Genomic DNA, 19,226 nt, shown 5'->3' with positions numbered 1-19,226 from the left:
TAGGAAACAAATATTTTTCACCTTGCCTGCCCAGGACTGTTGATCACTGTTGGATGTGATCCGATATATCAATGACTGTAGTATGAAGGTGGGTAAGGAAATAGATTTTCTGAGTCAGCAGAGGCTAGAAAGAAACAGGTAACACAACCTGAGGGAGAAGAGAAGTCTATGGACTTGTAGGTGAGGGGAGAGGCCCCCACAATCTTGTAAGTGGCATTGCCTATTACAGGCTTGCCTAAACTTATGTGTGTGTGTGTGTGTGCTCACACACACGGTTCTGACCATCCTTACTGATCTGTTTTAACATGAATGGTAATTGTTCTTGCCCAGTCTGTTGTGTTAGTACAGATCAGTGTTCCATCTAATTTTTCCCACTCATGTACGGAATGAATTTTGTTATGTGCACCAATATGGAGGTGACGTGTAACAAAATTCATGTGGTGGAGGTGGGGGCCAAGTGGGGGATGGGGGCTCAGGGCTGGGTCAGAGGGTTGGAGTGCGGGGGTGTTGAGGGCTCCAGCTGGGGGTGCAGGCTCTGGGGTGGGGCCAGGGACAAGGGGTTTGGGATGGAGGCTGCCAGGGACTACAGTGGGAAGAGAGGACTCCACCCAGCTCTCTCTCCTGGCAGCAGTACTTCGGCTGGGGGTGGTGGGAGAGATGCCTCTCCCCTGGCCGTGGCAGGTCCGTGCCAGGGCTAGGTTGGGGCCGGGGGAGGGGTGCCTCTCCCCTGGCTGCAGCAAGTCTGGGGCAGGTCTGTAGCTGAGCACCTGTATGGGGCTTAATAGGCAGCTGTGCGGCCGTGCAGCTACGCAGCTTAGAGGGAACTTAGCTTCCGATTGTTTAGATTTTACTAGAGATGAAGGGAGGATAGAGAACTACTCAAGTGTGCCTTTCAGGGCTTGCACGGCACAAGGAGTTCTGCTTGAATCACTTGGGATTGGGATGACGTTATTACAAATGCTATCACACTAAAGAAGCAGATGCCATCTTGAACTAAAAGAAAGGAGGAGAGAGAGCCTTTTATGGGTAAGCAATCCACTCCATATTGAAACTTCAGAAAACCTATTAAATAGCACAGCTTGCATAAGGAATCTTACTCCACTTTTCCATCTGCTTGAAGTGTTATAGGAGGACAATGGCTGTCTAAAGTAGTTTATGTCACCCTAAAGCTGTTCATCTCTGGAGTGTTCCCCTTTTAGCTGCACTTGCTAATGTGACCAGCCATGGGTATTGCATTGCTATGTAGACATACCTTCTGTGCCTCCCTTCCCATTTGTAAAATAGGGGTAATAGTACATCCCTACTTCACAGGGGTAGTAGGAAGATGAATACATTAATAATTGTGAAATACTTTGATACTATGGTAATAGGGACTATACAAGTACCTAAAATAGAAACCTAAATTTCCAGTCCCTTGCTGTAATCTAGATTATACTCCCTTAAACACAATTTGCCTCTCTAAGCCTTTGTTACAGACTTCATTTAAATATGGCATTAACAAATCAACACATCTTTAGTACCTTGCAGCTGGGAAATCTGTCAGGTCCAGTTGGTTTCTGCTTTTTTTTTTTTTTTTTTATAGCCTTGACAGTGTCCTTTTAATCCCCTATGCTTATGCTTCAATCTGATGTATATAAATCCTTCTAAAAATTGCACAAAAAAGCTCTTGAAAATATCCTGAAAGGCAATAAAAATGTGACCATTAGAGTTCTGAACAGAGAGGATATTTGCCATCTGCTGAGCTTCAGACAAAAAGATTGACAAGGTGATTACCCAGATGGAAATTTTCTCTCTTCTACTTATCTCTTCTGTATCTTGGTGGAAAAAATACAAGAGATCCATTTTATTGGAGAAATAGATCTTATTTAATGTTCCTAGTATTTTCTGTTAGTGTCTAAAATTGGCAGCAATCATGAGGAAATAGCAAGGTCAGGAAGACTGGAAAGCAAGATGAAAAGAGAAATTCTTCAGTAATAGAGAGTTGTATGTATGAAACAGGTGAGGCTGCTCTGGCAAAGGGTCTGTTAAAGGCTCTGCTCTCTCAATAGTGCAATCTGGACACTATGCTTAGACTTTCCCATTTGGAAGAAGCATCCCAGAAAGTCTGGAGAAATATCTGAGGAACTTTGATTTTAAAAATATTTTAAAATGCTCACAAGAAACAGACAAGCTTGAAAGTGGTTAAAACAAAGAGGAACAAATCATGTTCTGAGGCTTAACTAATTAGCACTTGATGATTGTTGGCTGTACAAAGTATTATTAGCAGTTGATGTGCAAAGTGTTACTGGCATCGTTATGATGTCTGAATAGAAGCCATGAGAAGTAAAACAATGGGAGGCAAATTGAGAATCGTGAGAAGAGCAATTCTTGCTTATCTCATCTGTTTCTCTGCTAGTGATCAATCAATAAAACAAATCAAATGAGCCAGTTTCGTATGGACAGTTTCTCTACTTGGTTTGTAAAATACACAGCTACAGGCAAGCATGATCCAAGGGGAAGGAAGGTAGTCTAGAGGTTAGAACAAAGGAATGGGAGCTAGGATTTTTAAGCGTCAGGGAGAATGGTGTACATAGAGCTCTGCAAATCCGTGGGTGCGGATGTCTGCGGACAATTGGTGCGGCTCACAGCTCGGATGCTGCAGGGCAGTCTGCAATACATGCTCACCAGAAGGGAGCGGCTCTCACCCAGCCCTCAGACTCCAGCTAGGCTTGCTGAATCACACAGCAGTGGCAATAGCCTGCTGGGCATTCTGGGAGTTGTTGTAGTCCCCAGCTTGCTTGGCCCCGGCTGGAGGAGGTAAACTACAACTCCCAGAAGAGAGTGAGCCAAGCGCATTTTTGAAAGCGGTGTGGTTGTACATGGCGGGCACTGAGAGGAGAGTAGTTGTCGCTGCTTAGGGTTGCCAGCTTTCTAATCACACACAACCAAACACCCCTGCTCCTTCTCCAAGGCCCCACCCCCTCCCTCTGTTGCTCACTCTTCCCCACCCTCACTCACTTTCACCATGCTGGAGTAGGAGATTGGGGTGCAGGAGAGGGTTATGGGCTGTTGGCTGGGGGTGCAGGCTCTGCGGTGGGGCTGGGGATGAGGGGTTTGTGGGTGCAGGAGGGGGCTCTGGACTGGGGCTGCAATTAAACCAATGGGGCTTAGAGCACAGCCTTCATAAATACCATGTTGATTCATTGGAGAGCTGGGGAGGGGAAGGCGTGGTTCAAATGATGCCTAAGGTCGTAAATAGAATGACTCAGTACCATTCCCTGATTAGCTTTCAATTTTCCTAAGCAACAAAATTCACCCTGCCACATTTTTTAGAAAATCCTGACAGAGTGGGGAGTGGAGCTGCTGCTGCCACCTCTCCAGCCAGGCTCTCTTAGGCAGCCACTGCACTGCACAGAGCAGCGACCCTGAGCAGCCACCTTCAGCCATGTGAGAAGCAGCTCTGTCCCACTCCCTGCCTGCACCCTGCTGCCAGGGACAGTGGATGAATATGCCAGGGACGGGGGAGGCATAGCAGGAGAAGGACAGAGGTGTCCCTGCCCCCCTCCTCCTCCTCGCCCCCCCACACACAGGTAACTCTGGTGAGGTGGGGAGAGCGTGGCAGTCCCCGGACTGGGCTCAGGGTGGGGGGTCACTGGGGAAGATGCTGGGAGCAGGTTCCCTGGCCTCTGCTCAGCCAGGACTGGGCCCAGAGGCATGTGCTGCTCACTGCTGTGGCCCCAACCCCCACCAGGAGCTGGCAGGATTGGCTGCCCTGGACCAGGAAGATGGGGTGGAAGTTTCTCCTGAAGGAGACATATGGGGCGATCATGTGTCCTCCCCTTTACGGTGTGCCCCCCCCCACATAGGAGAAGGCACGAGTTGTCTATGCTTATGTCTCTTCCTACCATGATCCTGCACCCACCAGATACCATCAAATATCGTGCTCTGTCAGCTCATGGGATAGTACCTGGCCGACTCTAGAATACCCAGTTGTCTGTGGGATGCTATGTGATTAAACCCTTTGTATGACATTGGTCAATGACACAGGCTGCCTGTTCTGCTTTGCTTCCTCCATATCTTCTGCCTCCATGTCAAAGGTGCCTTTTAGAATTGCCAGCCTCTGAGAGAGACTCTTCAGGTCAGGATAGAGAAGTACATTATATATCAGAGAAGCAAGAATTGCGCCTGTCATGGGGCCCACCCAGAAAATCTGCAGAGATAGGGAGAGAAATAGCATATTATTATTATTATTATTATTATTATTATTAATGTATAGTGATAGTGCCTAGAAGCCAGAGCTCCATTGTGCTAAGCAATGATTGTAGCCCCAAATAACTTCTTCTTTGAATGTGTATCAGTATGGAGCTCTGCTCTTTTTGAAAATTGTAAAAAATAGACAACCAAGACTGTCATCATATGTAGAATGAAGGAGAGGTTGATCTCTCTCTCTCTCTCTCTCTCTCTCTCATATTTATAAATATATATATATATAAAATAGGTTGGGCAAGGATAATCTGTGAAGGGTCTTCAATGTAAAGGTGAGTAGTTTGTGTTTGATATGGTGGACAAGGGGAGCCAATGGAGGATGCAAAGGGAGGGGTGATGGTTCAAGTGACAAGCCAGGAACGTAATCTTTGTGGCGGCATTTCAAATGGCTATAAGTCAAAATAGAATTTAAGACCAGAGAGGAACATCCAAAAGTTGAGATAAGAGATGATGAGGGCCTGTATGAGAGATTTAGCTGTTGTATATGCAAAGGTTATTCATAATCAAAGATGGGGACTGGGACTCTTTTGGCTAAAATGACTTTAAAATGTCATAACGTTAATATTTCATTGACTCCTTCACTACTAGGCCAATGTTCTAGGAACATCCTGATAGAATTAACTTGGCATACTTCTGAATGTGTCAGGTATGCCCAGCAACGTTGTACCTGCCAAGCTGCTGAAAGCACTAGGACATCCTAGTAGAACATCTCTCCTGTGTTGCTGAATGTCCCAGGTATGTCCACTTACTTAGGTTATATGCTTTTGGGGCAGGGACCTTCTTTTTATACGTTTGTACAGTGCCTAGCTCAATGGGACCCCGGTCTGTGGCTAGACCTCCTAGGCACTCAGGACTGGCTTCAGCACCAGCGAAGGAAGCAGGTGCTTGGGGTGACCAATGGAAAGGGGCGGCACGTCCGGGTCTTCGGCAGCAATTCGGCGGCAGGTCCCTCAGCCCTTCTCGGTGGGAAGGAGCTGCCACCAAAGTGCTGCCGATCGTGGCCTTTTTTTTTTTTTTTTTGGGCTTCGCCACTTGGGGCGGCCAAAAAGCTGGAGCCGGCCCTGTAGGCACTACTGCAATACAAATAATATGTATGTCCAGGTATAAAGCACCTGCCATGCAGCTGAAGGTTCCCTAATATTGCATTAATTTCAATGCACTAATGACCGCTTTACATCTCTTTGCAACAGATTGGTTGTGGGCCTTGTTTAAGTGAAAGCTTAGATCCATCAGATTGCAGCACCCTTTCCCCTGCCAGTCCCTACCACTATGCCCCATGCATGCCCCTGTACTGAAGATTTCCTCTCCAGCTGCATATTGCTACTAAGTCGTGCCATTAAGGGTTCAGATGGCTGATCTTTCTTCCTGTCTGGCATTCTCATTTCCTACACCTTGAAATGTGTCCATGCAGCAAATGGTTATATCCGCACAATACCACCAGGTGGCAGTGCTTACAAACAGCCTTGTTACATCGGGGCAAAGCTACAGTTGCAAACAAAACTGACAGCAGGCTGCTTACAGTGACCCTATACTTCGTTAAGGCAGAGATATAGAAACTGAATGGAGGTAGAGAGGGAAGGAAAGTCGGTCCATATTGGGGTTGCTTGGGAGCATGTTCATTTTCTGTAGCTTTGAGCTAAAATTACTTAGCCCAATTTCAGTTCTGTGTTGATATCTGTGGATCACAACATCCCCACTTCCATGCCTGCAATGGAGTAAACATTAAAAGACAAAATATACTTTGGACCCTGAATCTTACCCTGACAGTACATGAACATGAGTTTCTCTGTATTAATTGCATATTTTGAGCTTTATCTTAAATATTTATGTGCTTGTGTTGTAAGAGTATGTGTTAGATGTCAAAGAGAAAGTGAAGAGGCCCCTTCTACTCAAGCAGTTTCAACAGGAACACAGCCTCAGGCCTGTGCTTACAATCCATTAAGAATGAATGATCCAACCACTCAGTGCTGCAGCCATCAAAAGAGAAGAATCCTCCTGGACCGGCCTCTCTGGATGCACAGTTCCAGTGGGGGAAAAAACCTGTCAGAGGAACCTAAAAGTGTTTATACTTGGGCCCTGAAACAAAGAAAACTAATGAGCAATATGGTAAAGAATTTACTCTGAGATAAATAACAGGGCCTTTCCTACTTAAGAGAGACCAAGACACAGAATTATAGAAGGAAGGTAAGTGGGCTAGAACAGTGACTCTCAATCTTTCCAGCCTACTGTACCCCTTTCAGGTGACCGATTTGTCTTGCATACTCCCAAGTTACACCTCACTTAAAAACTACTTGATTACAAAATCAGACATAAAAATACAAAGGTGTCACAGCAACACTGTTACTGAACAATTGCTGACTTTCTCTTTTTGCCATAGAATTACAAAATCAGTTGGAATATAAATATTGTACTTACATTTCAGTGTACGGTATAGAGAGCCATATAAACAAGTCATTGTATGAAATTATAGTTTGTACTGACTTCGCTAGTGCTTTTTATGTAGCCTGTTGTAAAACTAGGCAAATATCTAGGTGTGTTGATGTACCCACTGGAAGACCTCTATGTACCCCCAGGGGTACGTGTACCCCTGGTTGAGAACCACTGGGCTAGAAGAATAGCAGGGCCTGCTGTCACTTGGGACCAAAGTGGGTCATAAAAGACTCTTTGCTTACTAAGAGCTCGTCTACATGGGTACACTGGCTGAAATAAGCTATTGCAGAATAGCTCCCCGTGTGGCCAGTCTATTCTGGAATAATTAGTGCACTCCTAGAGCAGCTAATTATTCCGAAATAAAATGACATTTATTCCCAAAAAGGGTCCACGTAGGGATGTATTCTGGAATAGCTACTCCAGGATAGATTATTCCACATTAGCTATGCTAGTCAATTTCCCTGCATAAAGAAGCCTTGTCAGAATGTGAGCTGGTTCATTTCCTTTCCTGAAGAGGAAGCCTGTTTAACTTGTAGTAAAGCATCAGCCTAGAGAAAACTTAATATTGGGGTAGGCTGTTTAGTGTGTTTAAAATAATCTTTCTGTAGTGCTTTCTAGAGTGCCTCGTATTAAATTAGGATATTGATATAATAGGCATCACAGAAACTCGGTGGAATGAGAATAATCAGTGGGACACAGTAATACCAGGGTACAAAATATATCGGAAGGACAGAACAGGCCATGCTGGTGCGGGAGTGGCATTATGTGAAAGCATAGAATCAAATGAAGTAAAAATCTTAAATGAACCAAACAGTACCATAGAATCTCTATGGATAGTAATTTCATGCTTGAATAATAAGAATATAGCAGTAGGGATTTACTACCAACCACCTGACCAGGATGGTGATTAGTGACTGCAAAATACTCAGGCAGAATAGAGACGCTATAAAAATAAAAAACTTAATAATGGGGATTTCAGCTATCCCCATATTAACTGGGTACATGTCTCCTTAAGACAGGATGCAGAGATAAAGTTTCTTGACACCTTAAATGACTGCTTCTTGGAGCAGCTAGTCCTGGAACCCACAAGAGGAGAGGCAATTCTTGATTTAGTCCTAAGTGGAGTACAGGACCTGGTCCAAGAGGTGAATATAGCTGGACTGCTTGGTAATAGTGACCATAATATAATTAAATGTAACATCCCTGTGGTGAGGAAAACCCCGCAGCACCCCAGTACGGTAGCATTTAATTTCAGAAAGGGGATCTACACAAAAATGAGGAAGTTAGTTAAAAAGAATTAAAAGGTACAGTGTCAAAAGTGAAAGCTGCATGGAAACTTTTTAAAGACACCATAGTAGAGGCTCAACTTAAATGTATACCCCAAATTAAAAAACATAGTAAGAGAACCAAAAAAGTGCCACTATGGCTAAACAACAAAGTAAAAGAAACTGTGAGAGGCAAAAAGGCATCCTTTAAAAAGTGGAAGATAAATCCTATAGAGGAAAATAGAAAGGAGCATAAACTCTGGCAAATGAAGTGTAAAAATATAATTAGGAAGGTCAAAAATGAATTTGAAGAACAGCTAGCCAAAGACTCAAAAAGTAATAGCAAAAAAACTTTTAAATACATCAGAAGCAGGAAGGCTGAGGATGTGAGGGAGATTCCAAAACCTGAGCCATTCTTTTTGAGGTTACAGATCTAAGGAACTGTCCCAGAGTGAGGTGTCATTAGAGGTGGTTTTGGAACAAATTGATCAACTAATCAATAATAAGTCACCAGGGCCAGATGGTATTCACCCAAGAGTTCTGAAAGAACTCAAATGTGAAATTGCCGAACTACTACCTGTGGTTTAACCTATCATTTAAATCAGCTTCTCTACCAAATGACTGGAGAATAGCTAATGTGACGCCAATTTGTAAAAAGGGCTCCAGAGGTGATCCTGGCAAATACAGGCCAGTAAGCCTGACTTCAGGGCTGGGCAAACTGGTTGAAACTATAGTAAAAATTGTCAGACACATAGGTGAACATAATTTGTTGGGGAAGTGTTAACATGGTTTTTTGTAAAGGGAAATCATTCCTCACCAATCCACTAGAATTCTTTAAGGGGGTCAACAAGCATGTGAACAAGGGGGATCCAGTGGGTATAGTGTACTTAAATTTTCAGAAAGCCTTTGACAAGGTCCCTCACCAAAGGCTCTTAAGCAAAGTAAGCTGCCATGGGATAAGAAGGATGGTCCTCTCATAGATTGGTAACTGGTTAAAAGGAAACAAAGTGTAGGAATAAATGGTCAGTTCTCAGAATGGAGAGAGGTAAATAGTGGCGTGTCCCCCAGGCATCTGTACTAGGCCCAGTCCTATTCAACATATTCATAAATGATCTAGAAAAAGGGGTAAACAGTGAGGTTGCAAAATATGCAGATGATACAAAACTACTCAAGATAGTTAAGTCCAAAACAGACTGCAAAGAGCTACAAAGGGATCTCACAAAACTGGGTGACTGGGCAACAAAATGGCAGATGAAATTCAATGTTGATAAATGCAAAGTAATGCACTTTGGAAAACATAATCCCAACTATACATATACAACAGTGGGATCTAAATTAGCTGCTACCACTCAATGTGCAATGGCAGTCAGAAAATCTAACAGAATGTTGGGAATCATTAAAAAAGGGATAGATAATAAGACAGAAAATATATTGCCTCTCTATAAATCCATGGTACGCCTCATCTTGAATACTGCATTCAGATGTGGTTGCCCCATCTCAAAACATATATTGGAATTGGAAAAGGTTCAGAAAAGGGCAACAAAAATGTTTAGGGGTATGAAGCAGCTTCTGAATGAGAAGAGATTAATAAGATTGGGACTTTTCATGTTGGAAAAGAAACGACTCAGGGGAGATATGATAGAGGGCTATAAAATCATGATGGGTGTGGCGAAAGTAAATAACACAAGAGCTAGGTGTCACCAAATGAAATTAATAGGCATCAGGTTTAAAACAAACAAAGGGAAGTATTTTTTACTTACAATGCACAGTTAACCTGTGGAACTCTTTGCCAGAGGATGTTGTGAAGGCCAAGACTATAACAGGGTTCAAAAAAGAACTAGATAAATGTATGGAGGATAGGTCCATCAATGGCTACTAGCCAGGATGGGCAGGGATGGTGTCCCTAGCCTCTGTTTGCCAGAAGCTGGGAATGGGCAACAGGATGGATCACTTGATTACCTGTTCTGTTCATTCCCTCTGGAGCACCTGGCATTGGCTGCTGTCAGATACAGGATACTGGGCTAGATGGAGCATAGGTCTGACCCAATATGTTTGTTCTTATGTTTGTTCCAACTGCTATATAAAAATACTTTGTTTTAAGAGGCCTGTTGGTCAGTGTCACTGATCATGGGTTCCTGAAGGGAGGCTCAAGCAGGTGATTAAACTGATCTAGCCCTACATGGCAATAAGCAGTTGGTATACAAGGGACCCCGAGCTAAGAGTAGAAGAATCACAAGCTTTCACCCTGAGAGAGGTGAGGACAAGAGGCCTAAGACCCAAAGATGGTGCATTAACAGACCAGATTGGGGGGGGGGGGGGCGGGGCGGGGGGAGTGTAGCTAGCCCCTTAACAGTGAAACACTGACTGATTACATGAAGATGAAGACATGCCTGCTGAGTGGTACACCCAGCTAATTCAGACTCCTAGGGACCTTCCCTTTCAGGCCTTTGGAACATCTAAAGAGGAGACTGACTCCTATGTGTCCTTCCCAGACTTTACACTGAGCCCAGTGCCTGCTGGGGAAGGAGTTTGAGGATTTAGTAAATGCTGGATTGATCGCATTCAGTGCAGACATAATTGATAAAGCTCATCCCATGTTACTCACTGTTGGGTCTCAGTACCTTGATACAAGAAGCTCCTAGAAACGCGGGGTGCAATAAGGCCAAATTTCAACATCTCACCCAAGGTATTTTGGAGATGGTAGAGACCTCTAGAACAGAAAGGGAAAGGACATAATGATATTACCCAGTGGACAGTAAACTTGTTGACTATGACAGCAGGGCCAAAGGATCTTGCAGGATTCATGGAGCAGCCAGTGAAGTAGATCTAGTAAACAGAGATGGGAAAGAAAGTATTAGGAGAATTACACTCTCTAAAGATGAATGAAGTCCAAATGAACCTCATGTGTGATTTGTCATATCTCTCTGTAGTTCAGGCAATTAGACATTTACAAATATCTCTCTTATAGTTTAGTCATCATTGCTGTATGATGGGAGAAGCATGGAATTAGCCTAGTTGGGAGTTCCTCCCACAGCGAGCATCTTGTATTGGAAGAGACTGGGACTGGCATAACAATAAGCTTTCCCCACAGCCAGCACTCCTGCCCTGCTCCAAGCAGCGCTTTTGGCAGGCAGGGTGTTCAGAATTGGAGTGCATGTTTTTTATTTGTTTCTAATCAAGCATTAGGTACAAACCCCTCCATGTTTTATGCAGTGCCTAACAAGCTTACCCCAATCAGGTGTCCCAGGGCAACGGATATGCCAATGAATGTGGCTGGGGAGTTGGCATTTCTGTGTCTGTCGGTGGAAGCAAAATAACAAAGAACCAGCTGAAAGGTGAGAATGAGCTCAACAGCAACTGCTTGTCCAGAAGTGATGTTGCTCCGCACCTGGGGAAAGGGATGGTAAAGGGACTTCTTAGGAGACCACAGCAGCCCATCGGCTTCTGCCCACCAGCCACACTAGGTAACGCTGCTGCCTCACACAATCCACCTCAAAAGCAGGCATCTGCAGTGACAAGAGCTTCTGGGAGACTTAAGTGTAACAGTGGGGGTAACAGTGGGGGTAAGGGGATCTTTCATGGTTTGTATCCTTACTTTTGGAGCCATGCAGTAGCAACTAACTGAGTGTAGGAGTGATAAGCACAGAATGTACAGATCAGGCATTGATGGCAGATTGGTTACTACTGTTCCAAAGTTTTTGTAGGCTATTGGGGACAGATTTTCAGAATGGCTCAGCATCCAGCAGCTCTCATTGAGAACAATGGAGAATTCTACACATGCACACCAATTGAGAACCATGGGGGCTCTAGGGTGAAAATCTGTTCCTTATGGCTTAGGTATTATGCTTCTGGGAGCATGAAAAAGCAGAGGCATGTACTCATGCAACTAAAATCCACTTAGCTGGGAATGTGTGGAAATTATTTGAAACATATGTAAACAGCAGGAATGCTCAGCTGTAGGTCCTATCTGTGGAGTCCATTAAGTTGTTCTGATATCTTGGGTGACTCCCTTCCTCGTTCTGAGCCTCACTTCTCATCTGTAAAAAGTGTGATAGTCACAATAATCAATGCCCAGTACATGCAGAAACCTTTGCTAAGGGTAATCACTTCCACTAGTCACTCCTTTGGTTTGACTTAAATAGGCACAGATCCGTGAGGTATCTAATATAATTTTGTTTGACCTGTATTTAAAAACCTGCCTGTACTGGGCATTCATTTCTAGTTGTCACTGGGCAGGTTTCACTGTAAAGATTAGCCCATTTGTGTTTCCATCTTGAGCAGATGGCAGTGATTTTTTTTTATCACAAATCCCCCTCAATTCATACCTACCACAGCCCTGGCCTCCTAATTTAGAATTACAACATAATTCAGCATGGTTGGCAGTTTCTCCTCCTGCAGCGGGGTGCAGGTCAGGATTGAGGAGCATTGACACTATTTGTTACCACTACATATAGCTACATATTAACCCAAGCCTGGACTAGCAGGGGGCCACACAAGTCAAGAGTGAGGGGACCGGAAGAGGCGTGGTTGGGAAGCTTGCACATGTCTGGCTCACAGCAATGTTAATGGTCATTCACTTTCATCAGCATTATCAAAAAGAGGGGTGAGGAACTCACCGTGTTAATGCCTAAGCTTCCTTGGACCTCTGCAGGCGTCACTCCATACAACGTGGCTGCTCCAGCGATGCCTCCAGCCAGCTGGGCAACCATATAGCAAGCAGCTCTTGCCAAAGAGATACGAGAGCCAAGCAGGAAGGCCATAGTCACAGCTGGGTTGACATGAGCACCACTGACATGCCAGGCAATCTGGACCACAGTAGCTGCAGCCAAGTTGAAGGTAATAGAAATCTGTAAGATGGTGGGGAGGGCTGAGGGCCAGCGGAGGACTGAGCCCAGGCCGAAGAAGACGTAGATGGAGGTGGCTAGGAACTCAGCAAAGACAGCCCGATAAAAGGTCACAGACAGTACCTCCTTCCACATCCTCTCGTGAGCCCAACAGTGAGAGGGACAGAGGGCGTTTCTAATGCTGGAGCTCCTTTTTACTGGAGAATATTTGAGGAAACACTATATAAATAAGTTTGTAAAACTGGGCAGGACCAGGAAATCCAGAACCTGGAAATTCTTCAGTGAAGGAGTGAGTCAGACCTGCCCAGTTCAGCACACATCAATGCTCCTTCCTCACCCCACCCACCACCACTACCACTGACCCAGAGTCTTAACTCCCAGCACCAGACTTAACCCAGTTTCTGACTCTCAGAAATAAGTGTGTTCCATTGCTGGGTTGTTATCTTAGTGCAATGTAGGCAGGGCAGACGAAGTCCTGTGGGACCCCAGAATTTCACACACAGACCAAGACCAGTGTACACCCTCCCCCAACCCCCACCACAGGGTTTGTGGGGATTGATGTGAGGGAGTGGATGAGCTGGGGTGGGAGGGACCATATGGATGGGGGAGCCTTGTGGAGATTGGGGAAGGCTTGAAATGGATTGCTTGGGGATGGGAGGCCCAAGTACCTGGGAGATTTTTATAAGTGGGGGTTCATGGTGGGGCAGGAGGGTGGATGAGTTTGATGGTTGGGGGAACCCTGAGGGAAATATGCTTGGGGGTGCCTGGGTGGGGCATTAAGAAGTGGGCTGACCAGGAAGATATTAGGGTATGGGGGCAGTGAGGTGGGATGGTGTGGCATGGTGTGGAGGGGTTGGGGGAATTAAGGATAGACCCAGACATGTTGGAGTGGTGGAGCAGTGGGGGGGCATAAGAATAGGGGGGGAGGGAGATGGAGGGGTCTGGGGGTGTTCAGGATGGGGTGATTGGGTGGGTGGAGTTCCCTTGGGATGAGTGGGTATTCCTGGGCTGGGGGAGCAAGGAGGATTGGGGGGGTGCCTGGTTGGGTGGGAGGGACTAGGGAGCCCAAGGGAATTTGGGAGCTGGGGGGATTGTGGGGTGACCCAGACACTGGGGGGGGAAGCAGGATGAGGTAGCTGTAGGAGGTTGGGGGAGGGGAAGTTGCAAGCTGGAGGTTGCAACTCCCACAATGCTTGGGGGGCTGGTGGGGAGCAGCATGGTGGAGGTGCAGAACACAGAGATTGCAACTCCGGTGATGCCTTTGATGGAAGCTGGAGCTAATGCTCAGTAGGGCCCTACCAATTTAACAGCCATAAAAACATGTCATGGACCGTGAAATCAACCCTTCCCCATGAAATCTGATCTCCCCTGCTGCTGGGAGCCCAGGGCTCCTAGCTGCTAGTCTGGCCATGCAGGGGGGGAGGGGTGGGGGAGACACATGAGTCGTCCCTCATGTCTTACTAATCTATTCGAGTTCTTTGAAGGGCTCACCAAACATGTGGACAACGGGGATCCAATGGACATAGTGTACTTAGATTTCCAGAAAGCCTTTGGTAAGGTCCCTCATCAAAAGCTCTTACGTAAATTAAGTTGTCATGGGATAAGAGGTTAAAAGACAGGGAACAAAGGGTAGGAATTAACAGCAAATTTTCAGAATGGAGAGGGATAACTAGTGGTGTTTCCTAAGGGTCAGTCCTATTCAACTTGTTCATAAATGATCTGAAGAAAGGGGTAAACAGTGAGGTGGCAAAGTTTGCAGACTATATGAAACTGCTCAAGATAGTTAAGACCAAAGCAGACAGTGAAGAATTACAAAAAGATCTCACAAAACTAAGTGATTGGGCAACAAAATGGCAAATGAAATTTTATGTGGATAAATGTAAAGTAATGCACATTGGAAAAAATACCCCAACTATACATACAATATGATGGGGGATAATTTAGCTACACCTAATCAGGAAAGAGATCTTGAAGTCATTGTGGATAGTTCTCTGAACTAGGGGCCACCAAATGAAATTAATAGGCAGCATGTTTAAAACAAATAAAAGGACGTTCTTCACACAGCACACAGTCAACCTGTGGAATTCCTTGCCTGAGGAGGTTGTGAAGACTAGGACTATAACAGGGTTTAAAAGAGAACTACATAAATTCCTGGAGGTTAAGTCCATTAATGGCTATTAGCCAGGATAGGTAAGGAACGGTGTCCCTAGCCTCTGTTTGATGGAGGGTGGAGATGGATGGCAGGAGAGAGATCACTTGATCATTACCTGTTAGGTTCACTCCCTCTGGGGCACCTGGCATTGGCCACTGTCAGCAGACAGGATACTGGGCTGGATGGACCTTTGGTCTGACCCAGTATGGCCGTTCTTATGTCCTTCCCCTGCATGGCTGCTCTTGGTGGGAGATCAGACCCACCTCCAGAGGCAGCACAGAAATGAGGGTCATACCCCCTCACTTCTGCGCTGCAGCAGCCCAGGAGCTGGGCTCCGGTCTTCTGTCCCCCCCACCCCGCAGCTCCTGCCAGAGCTCCAGATCCAGGTGCGGCTTCCTCCTGCATCTGGGGCAGCCTGGGCTCTGGGCTTCTGCACCCCTTCGTGGCTCCTGCCACAGCTCCGGCACCAAACCCAGGGCTTCCTCCTGGCGGCTGCAGCCAGAGCAGGGGCAGATGGAGCTTGGGGCTTCTGCCCCTCCAGCCATGGCTCAGGGCAGCCCGGGCTTGGGGCTTCTTCCCCTGCGGCTCCTGACAGGGCTCCGGGTGACCCGGTAGGGGCATCTTCTGGGGCCGGGGCACCCATTTTTCTTGGGGGGGCCCCAAAATTGGCCAGGGGCCCCTGCCTTAATCTGTCCCTGGCCTGGACTATCAGCTAGGATCCCCGGGCTGGGACATTCCCAGCAGCATGGGGGAGATCCTACCCACCTCCACCTCCAGGAACCTCCTCTAACTGCAGGAAGCTGGGAGGGTGCTACCTTCAGCTCTAAAGGTAGCACAGAAGTGAGGGTGGCAATCTTGGGACCCCCCTACAACAACTTTGCAACCATGTTCCCATTTTGGGTGAGGACCCCCACGGTTACAATACCGTGAAATTTCAGATATAAACATCAGACATCGTGAAATTGAGCAATTAAAAAACCCTCTGGCCATGAAATTGACAAGAATGGATGTGAATTTATTAGGGCCCTAGTGATCAGGAAAGACCTGATGAGATACTTCTGTTTGGTTTTAAGTAATAAAGTAATAAAGTTTGTAAGACATTTGTCTTCTGAGCCACCTAACCAGACTAATCCATTACATCCTCAATCATGGCATTTCTATTTTCTGAGTCATATCACCCGCCCTCAAGAATCTGGATGGTTATTGCTCAGAATCACTGGTGTAATAAGGCCTCAAAGTGCACTGATGCAAGAATAGGTTAGGGACCCCATCGCAATTCCAGGCCATAGTCCTCAAAAGCCCCCAGGCACCCCAACATCCCAGCCTACCTGCCATCCCAACATCCTCCATTTCCCCCCCCAACACATTCACCCCCCCCCAATAACACCCACTCCCCGAAACCCTCACTCCCCATTCTCCCCCCACTCCCAAAGCTCAGCCAAAACTCATCCCACCAGCTCCTTAGCCACCAGCCCCGGGATTTTCCTGCTCACTCAGCTCCCGCTCACCCCACACGCAGCACTTTGCTCTCATCCTGGACTTAGGCAGTTCCTCCTGCTTCTAGCTATCCAGAGGTTCTGCACATGCCCATGGCCAGCCCCCAAATTTGAGTGATGAATGGCATTGCCACCTAGTACATGGGCTTGTAGTGCCACTCAAGTTTGGCCTGGACACTTCTCCATCATAATTAAGGGCAGCTGGGCCAAATTTGAGTGGCACCGTGATTCCATGCCCCAACTTGCAACTCCACTCAGGCAAATTTAGTCCCACTTCCCCCTATCGTGATAGAGGTAGTGGGGGCCAAATTTGAGTGAGTGGCATTGTGACATCAGGCACCAGGTGGAGTGCTGCTCCAGCTGGTTGGGTTCCCATAATCTTGTGGGTCCTGCCACGACTGCAACAGTGGTATCATTGTAGCTACACTGCTGCTCAGAATGCTATCACCTTTTCTGCATATATAAAGCGAAATCAAAACCTGCCTGAACTTTGGGAAATCTCTATAAGAAGTGGTGGATGGTAGTGGTAGGGCAAAATTAAACCTTTGAAGTGTGAGAAATGCAAGCACAGCTGCACAGATTTCATCACAAGAGAACCAGGAAGCAAACCAAACCCTGAAACTAGTTTGGTCAGTTTTGCTTCCTGGTCCACCTGTGCTAAATCCAGTGTTGCTGTGTTTGGGTTTCCCCCCTTCAGCATTCCCTGTTTTCACTGCTACATCTAGTCAGGTGAGATATTTTTAAGGGGGGGGGGGGGGAGCTAATCCTTCTGCTAACATCCCAACAGTAACAAAGGCTGGATCCTTATGTTAAGAGATTCTCTTTAATTTTGACTTGAGCCCCCACTCAGTAATATGGGAACTTACTCTGGGTGCCTTTGCTATGCAAGTCTGTAATCACTCACAGGCACAGAGGTTTAAACAAATGACCTTTATGGGGGGGGGGGAAGGGGGGGAGAGAGTTGGAGAAAAGGGAAAGGCAGGTGGAACTGGGATAATTATTTACACATTTACACCTTCCCCTACCATTTCCCACAGTCCCAAACAATTTGACACTAAATGGCTGATACAATTAGTTCTGTCTTCCAGCCTCACACTTGCTGTTCATTGATCGACAACTTCCCTGTGACCAAATGCACCCATGTACACAAATCCCACACCCTAGTTTAATAACCATTGTATAAAATATGCATTCTGAGGTTTCTGTTGCAAACTCGGGTTGAGGGAAAGGGTAGGGATAGGGATTCAGATTAGGGATCGGATTAGGTTAGGGTTAGGATGGGGTAGGGGTTAGGATTAGGGTTAAAGTTAGGTTTTAGGGTTGGGTTAGGGGTAGGGATAGGATGAGAGTCAGAGGTAGTGTTACGGTTAAGGGTCAGGGTTAGGGACAGCATCTGGGTGAGGGTTAGGGTTACAGTTAGGATTAGGGTCAGGGACATTGTCAAGGGTTATAGTGAGGGGTGGGGGTGGAGTTTGGATTAGGATGAGGGGTTTGGGTCAGCCATTAGTGTGAGGGATTGGGTTATGGGGGTTAGCATTTAGGGTTAGTGGGGAGGGGCTAGGGTCAGGGTTAGGGTAGATTGAGGGTGAGATTAGGGTTAGGGTCAGGGGTTAGGGTTACTTTAGGATTAGTATTAGATTAGGGTAAATCAGGGTTAGAGGTTGGGGTAGGGGGGAGGGTTAGGTGGTTAGATTAGGGTTATTGTTAGGGGGCAGGGTTATGGTTGGGTGAGAGGTTAGGGTTATGGTTTAGGGTAAGGCTTTATAGTTAGAGAGGTAAAATCTAGGGGGTTAGGCTGTAGGGGTTAGGGATAGGGGTTAGGGTTATGGTTTGGTTAGGGTGAGGGGTTGGAGTTAAGGATTAGGGTTAAGAATTGGTGTTAGGGTAGAGTTAGGCATCGCCATCACAAGAAGGTCAGAGAAGCGGATGCAGCCTGCACCACCGAGAAGAGGTGATGACCTCACAGTGTAGGGGATGCATGTGTGTCCCACTCCTGGCCTCATGGCTGTAGTCTCTGTGCTCTGCTCAGGGAGCTGTGCTATACTAGCCCTCTCTTCACCATGGGAGGTGTATTCTGCGGCTTGCTGACCTTCCCAGGCCCACCATCACCAATCCACTCCCAACCCCCGCTCCCATGTTCAATGCCTCCAATACCCTCTAGCCCTCTACAGGGAATCTCCATTAGTTTCCCCATCCCAGTAGTCCCAGCATTAGAGCCAGGACAGCTTCTGCTCAGTGACCATGGAAATTTCCAGTAACTGTTGCTGGTGGCATGCTATTAGAGCAGGTAAGGGGGCTAAAACTTCTGGTGCTGCTCCTAGTGAAACAGCATATAACTTTTGGTCACCGTTATCTAGAGGACAATATTAGAGCGTGAACTAGTGCAAATTACAGCCGGAGGAATACTTTTAGAATGCACAACAGGTTTCCAGTCCCTATCCCAAGTGGGACAGTGCGTGCAAGTTACTTCCAGTTACTGTGCCCAGGCAGACAGTATTAGACTCAGTGCTGGGGCAAACAACGTATGGTCACTGTTTTTAACTGAACACTATTAGAGCTTTTATCTGGCAATTTAACTTCTGATCACTTCCAGTTCCACAGTTGTTAGGATGGTAAGCGGGGTACTGGAGGTTGCTGGGACAGTCTGTGCCCATAGTTTAATGTAAGCAGATTAATGTAAGCCTGTCTGCTGCACCCCACTCTCTGCCAGCTGCAGCCTTCCCCTTCCCTAGTAACATTACCATATAAACATCTGACTGTGGGTTGCCCAGCTGCTGGAGGTGGGCCTGGAAAC

The 19,226-nt window shown here is 46.4% G+C and overlaps 1 protein-coding gene across 1 annotated transcript; it reads right to left on the bottom strand.

The window, feature by feature from the left end:
* Positions 1-3,641: 3,641 nt before the first annotated feature.
* AQP6 (aquaporin 6) lies at positions 3,642-12,934 on the bottom strand. The gene is made up of 4 exons (XM_054012982.1): positions 12,557-12,934; positions 11,170-11,328; positions 10,686-10,766; positions 3,642-4,189 (listed from the first exon to the last, which is right to left on the bottom strand). Exons 1-4 carry the CDS (start codon positions 12,917-12,919, stop codon positions 3,992-3,994), a joined length of 801 nt encoding a protein of 266 aa, XP_053868957.1. The 5' UTR covers positions 12,920-12,934; the 3' UTR covers positions 3,642-3,991.
* Between the last annotated feature and the right edge of the window lie 6,292 nt (positions 12,935-19,226).

Source organism: Malaclemys terrapin, chromosome 23 (assembly GCF_027887155.1).
Source record: "Malaclemys terrapin pileata isolate rMalTer1 chromosome 23, rMalTer1.hap1, whole genome shotgun sequence".
In the NCBI taxonomy this organism is placed as follows: Eukaryota; Metazoa; Chordata; order Testudines; family Emydidae; genus Malaclemys; species Malaclemys terrapin.
The sequence above is the reverse complement of the archived record's forward strand: the minus strand, read 5'-3'. Positions and strand labels throughout refer to the sequence as shown.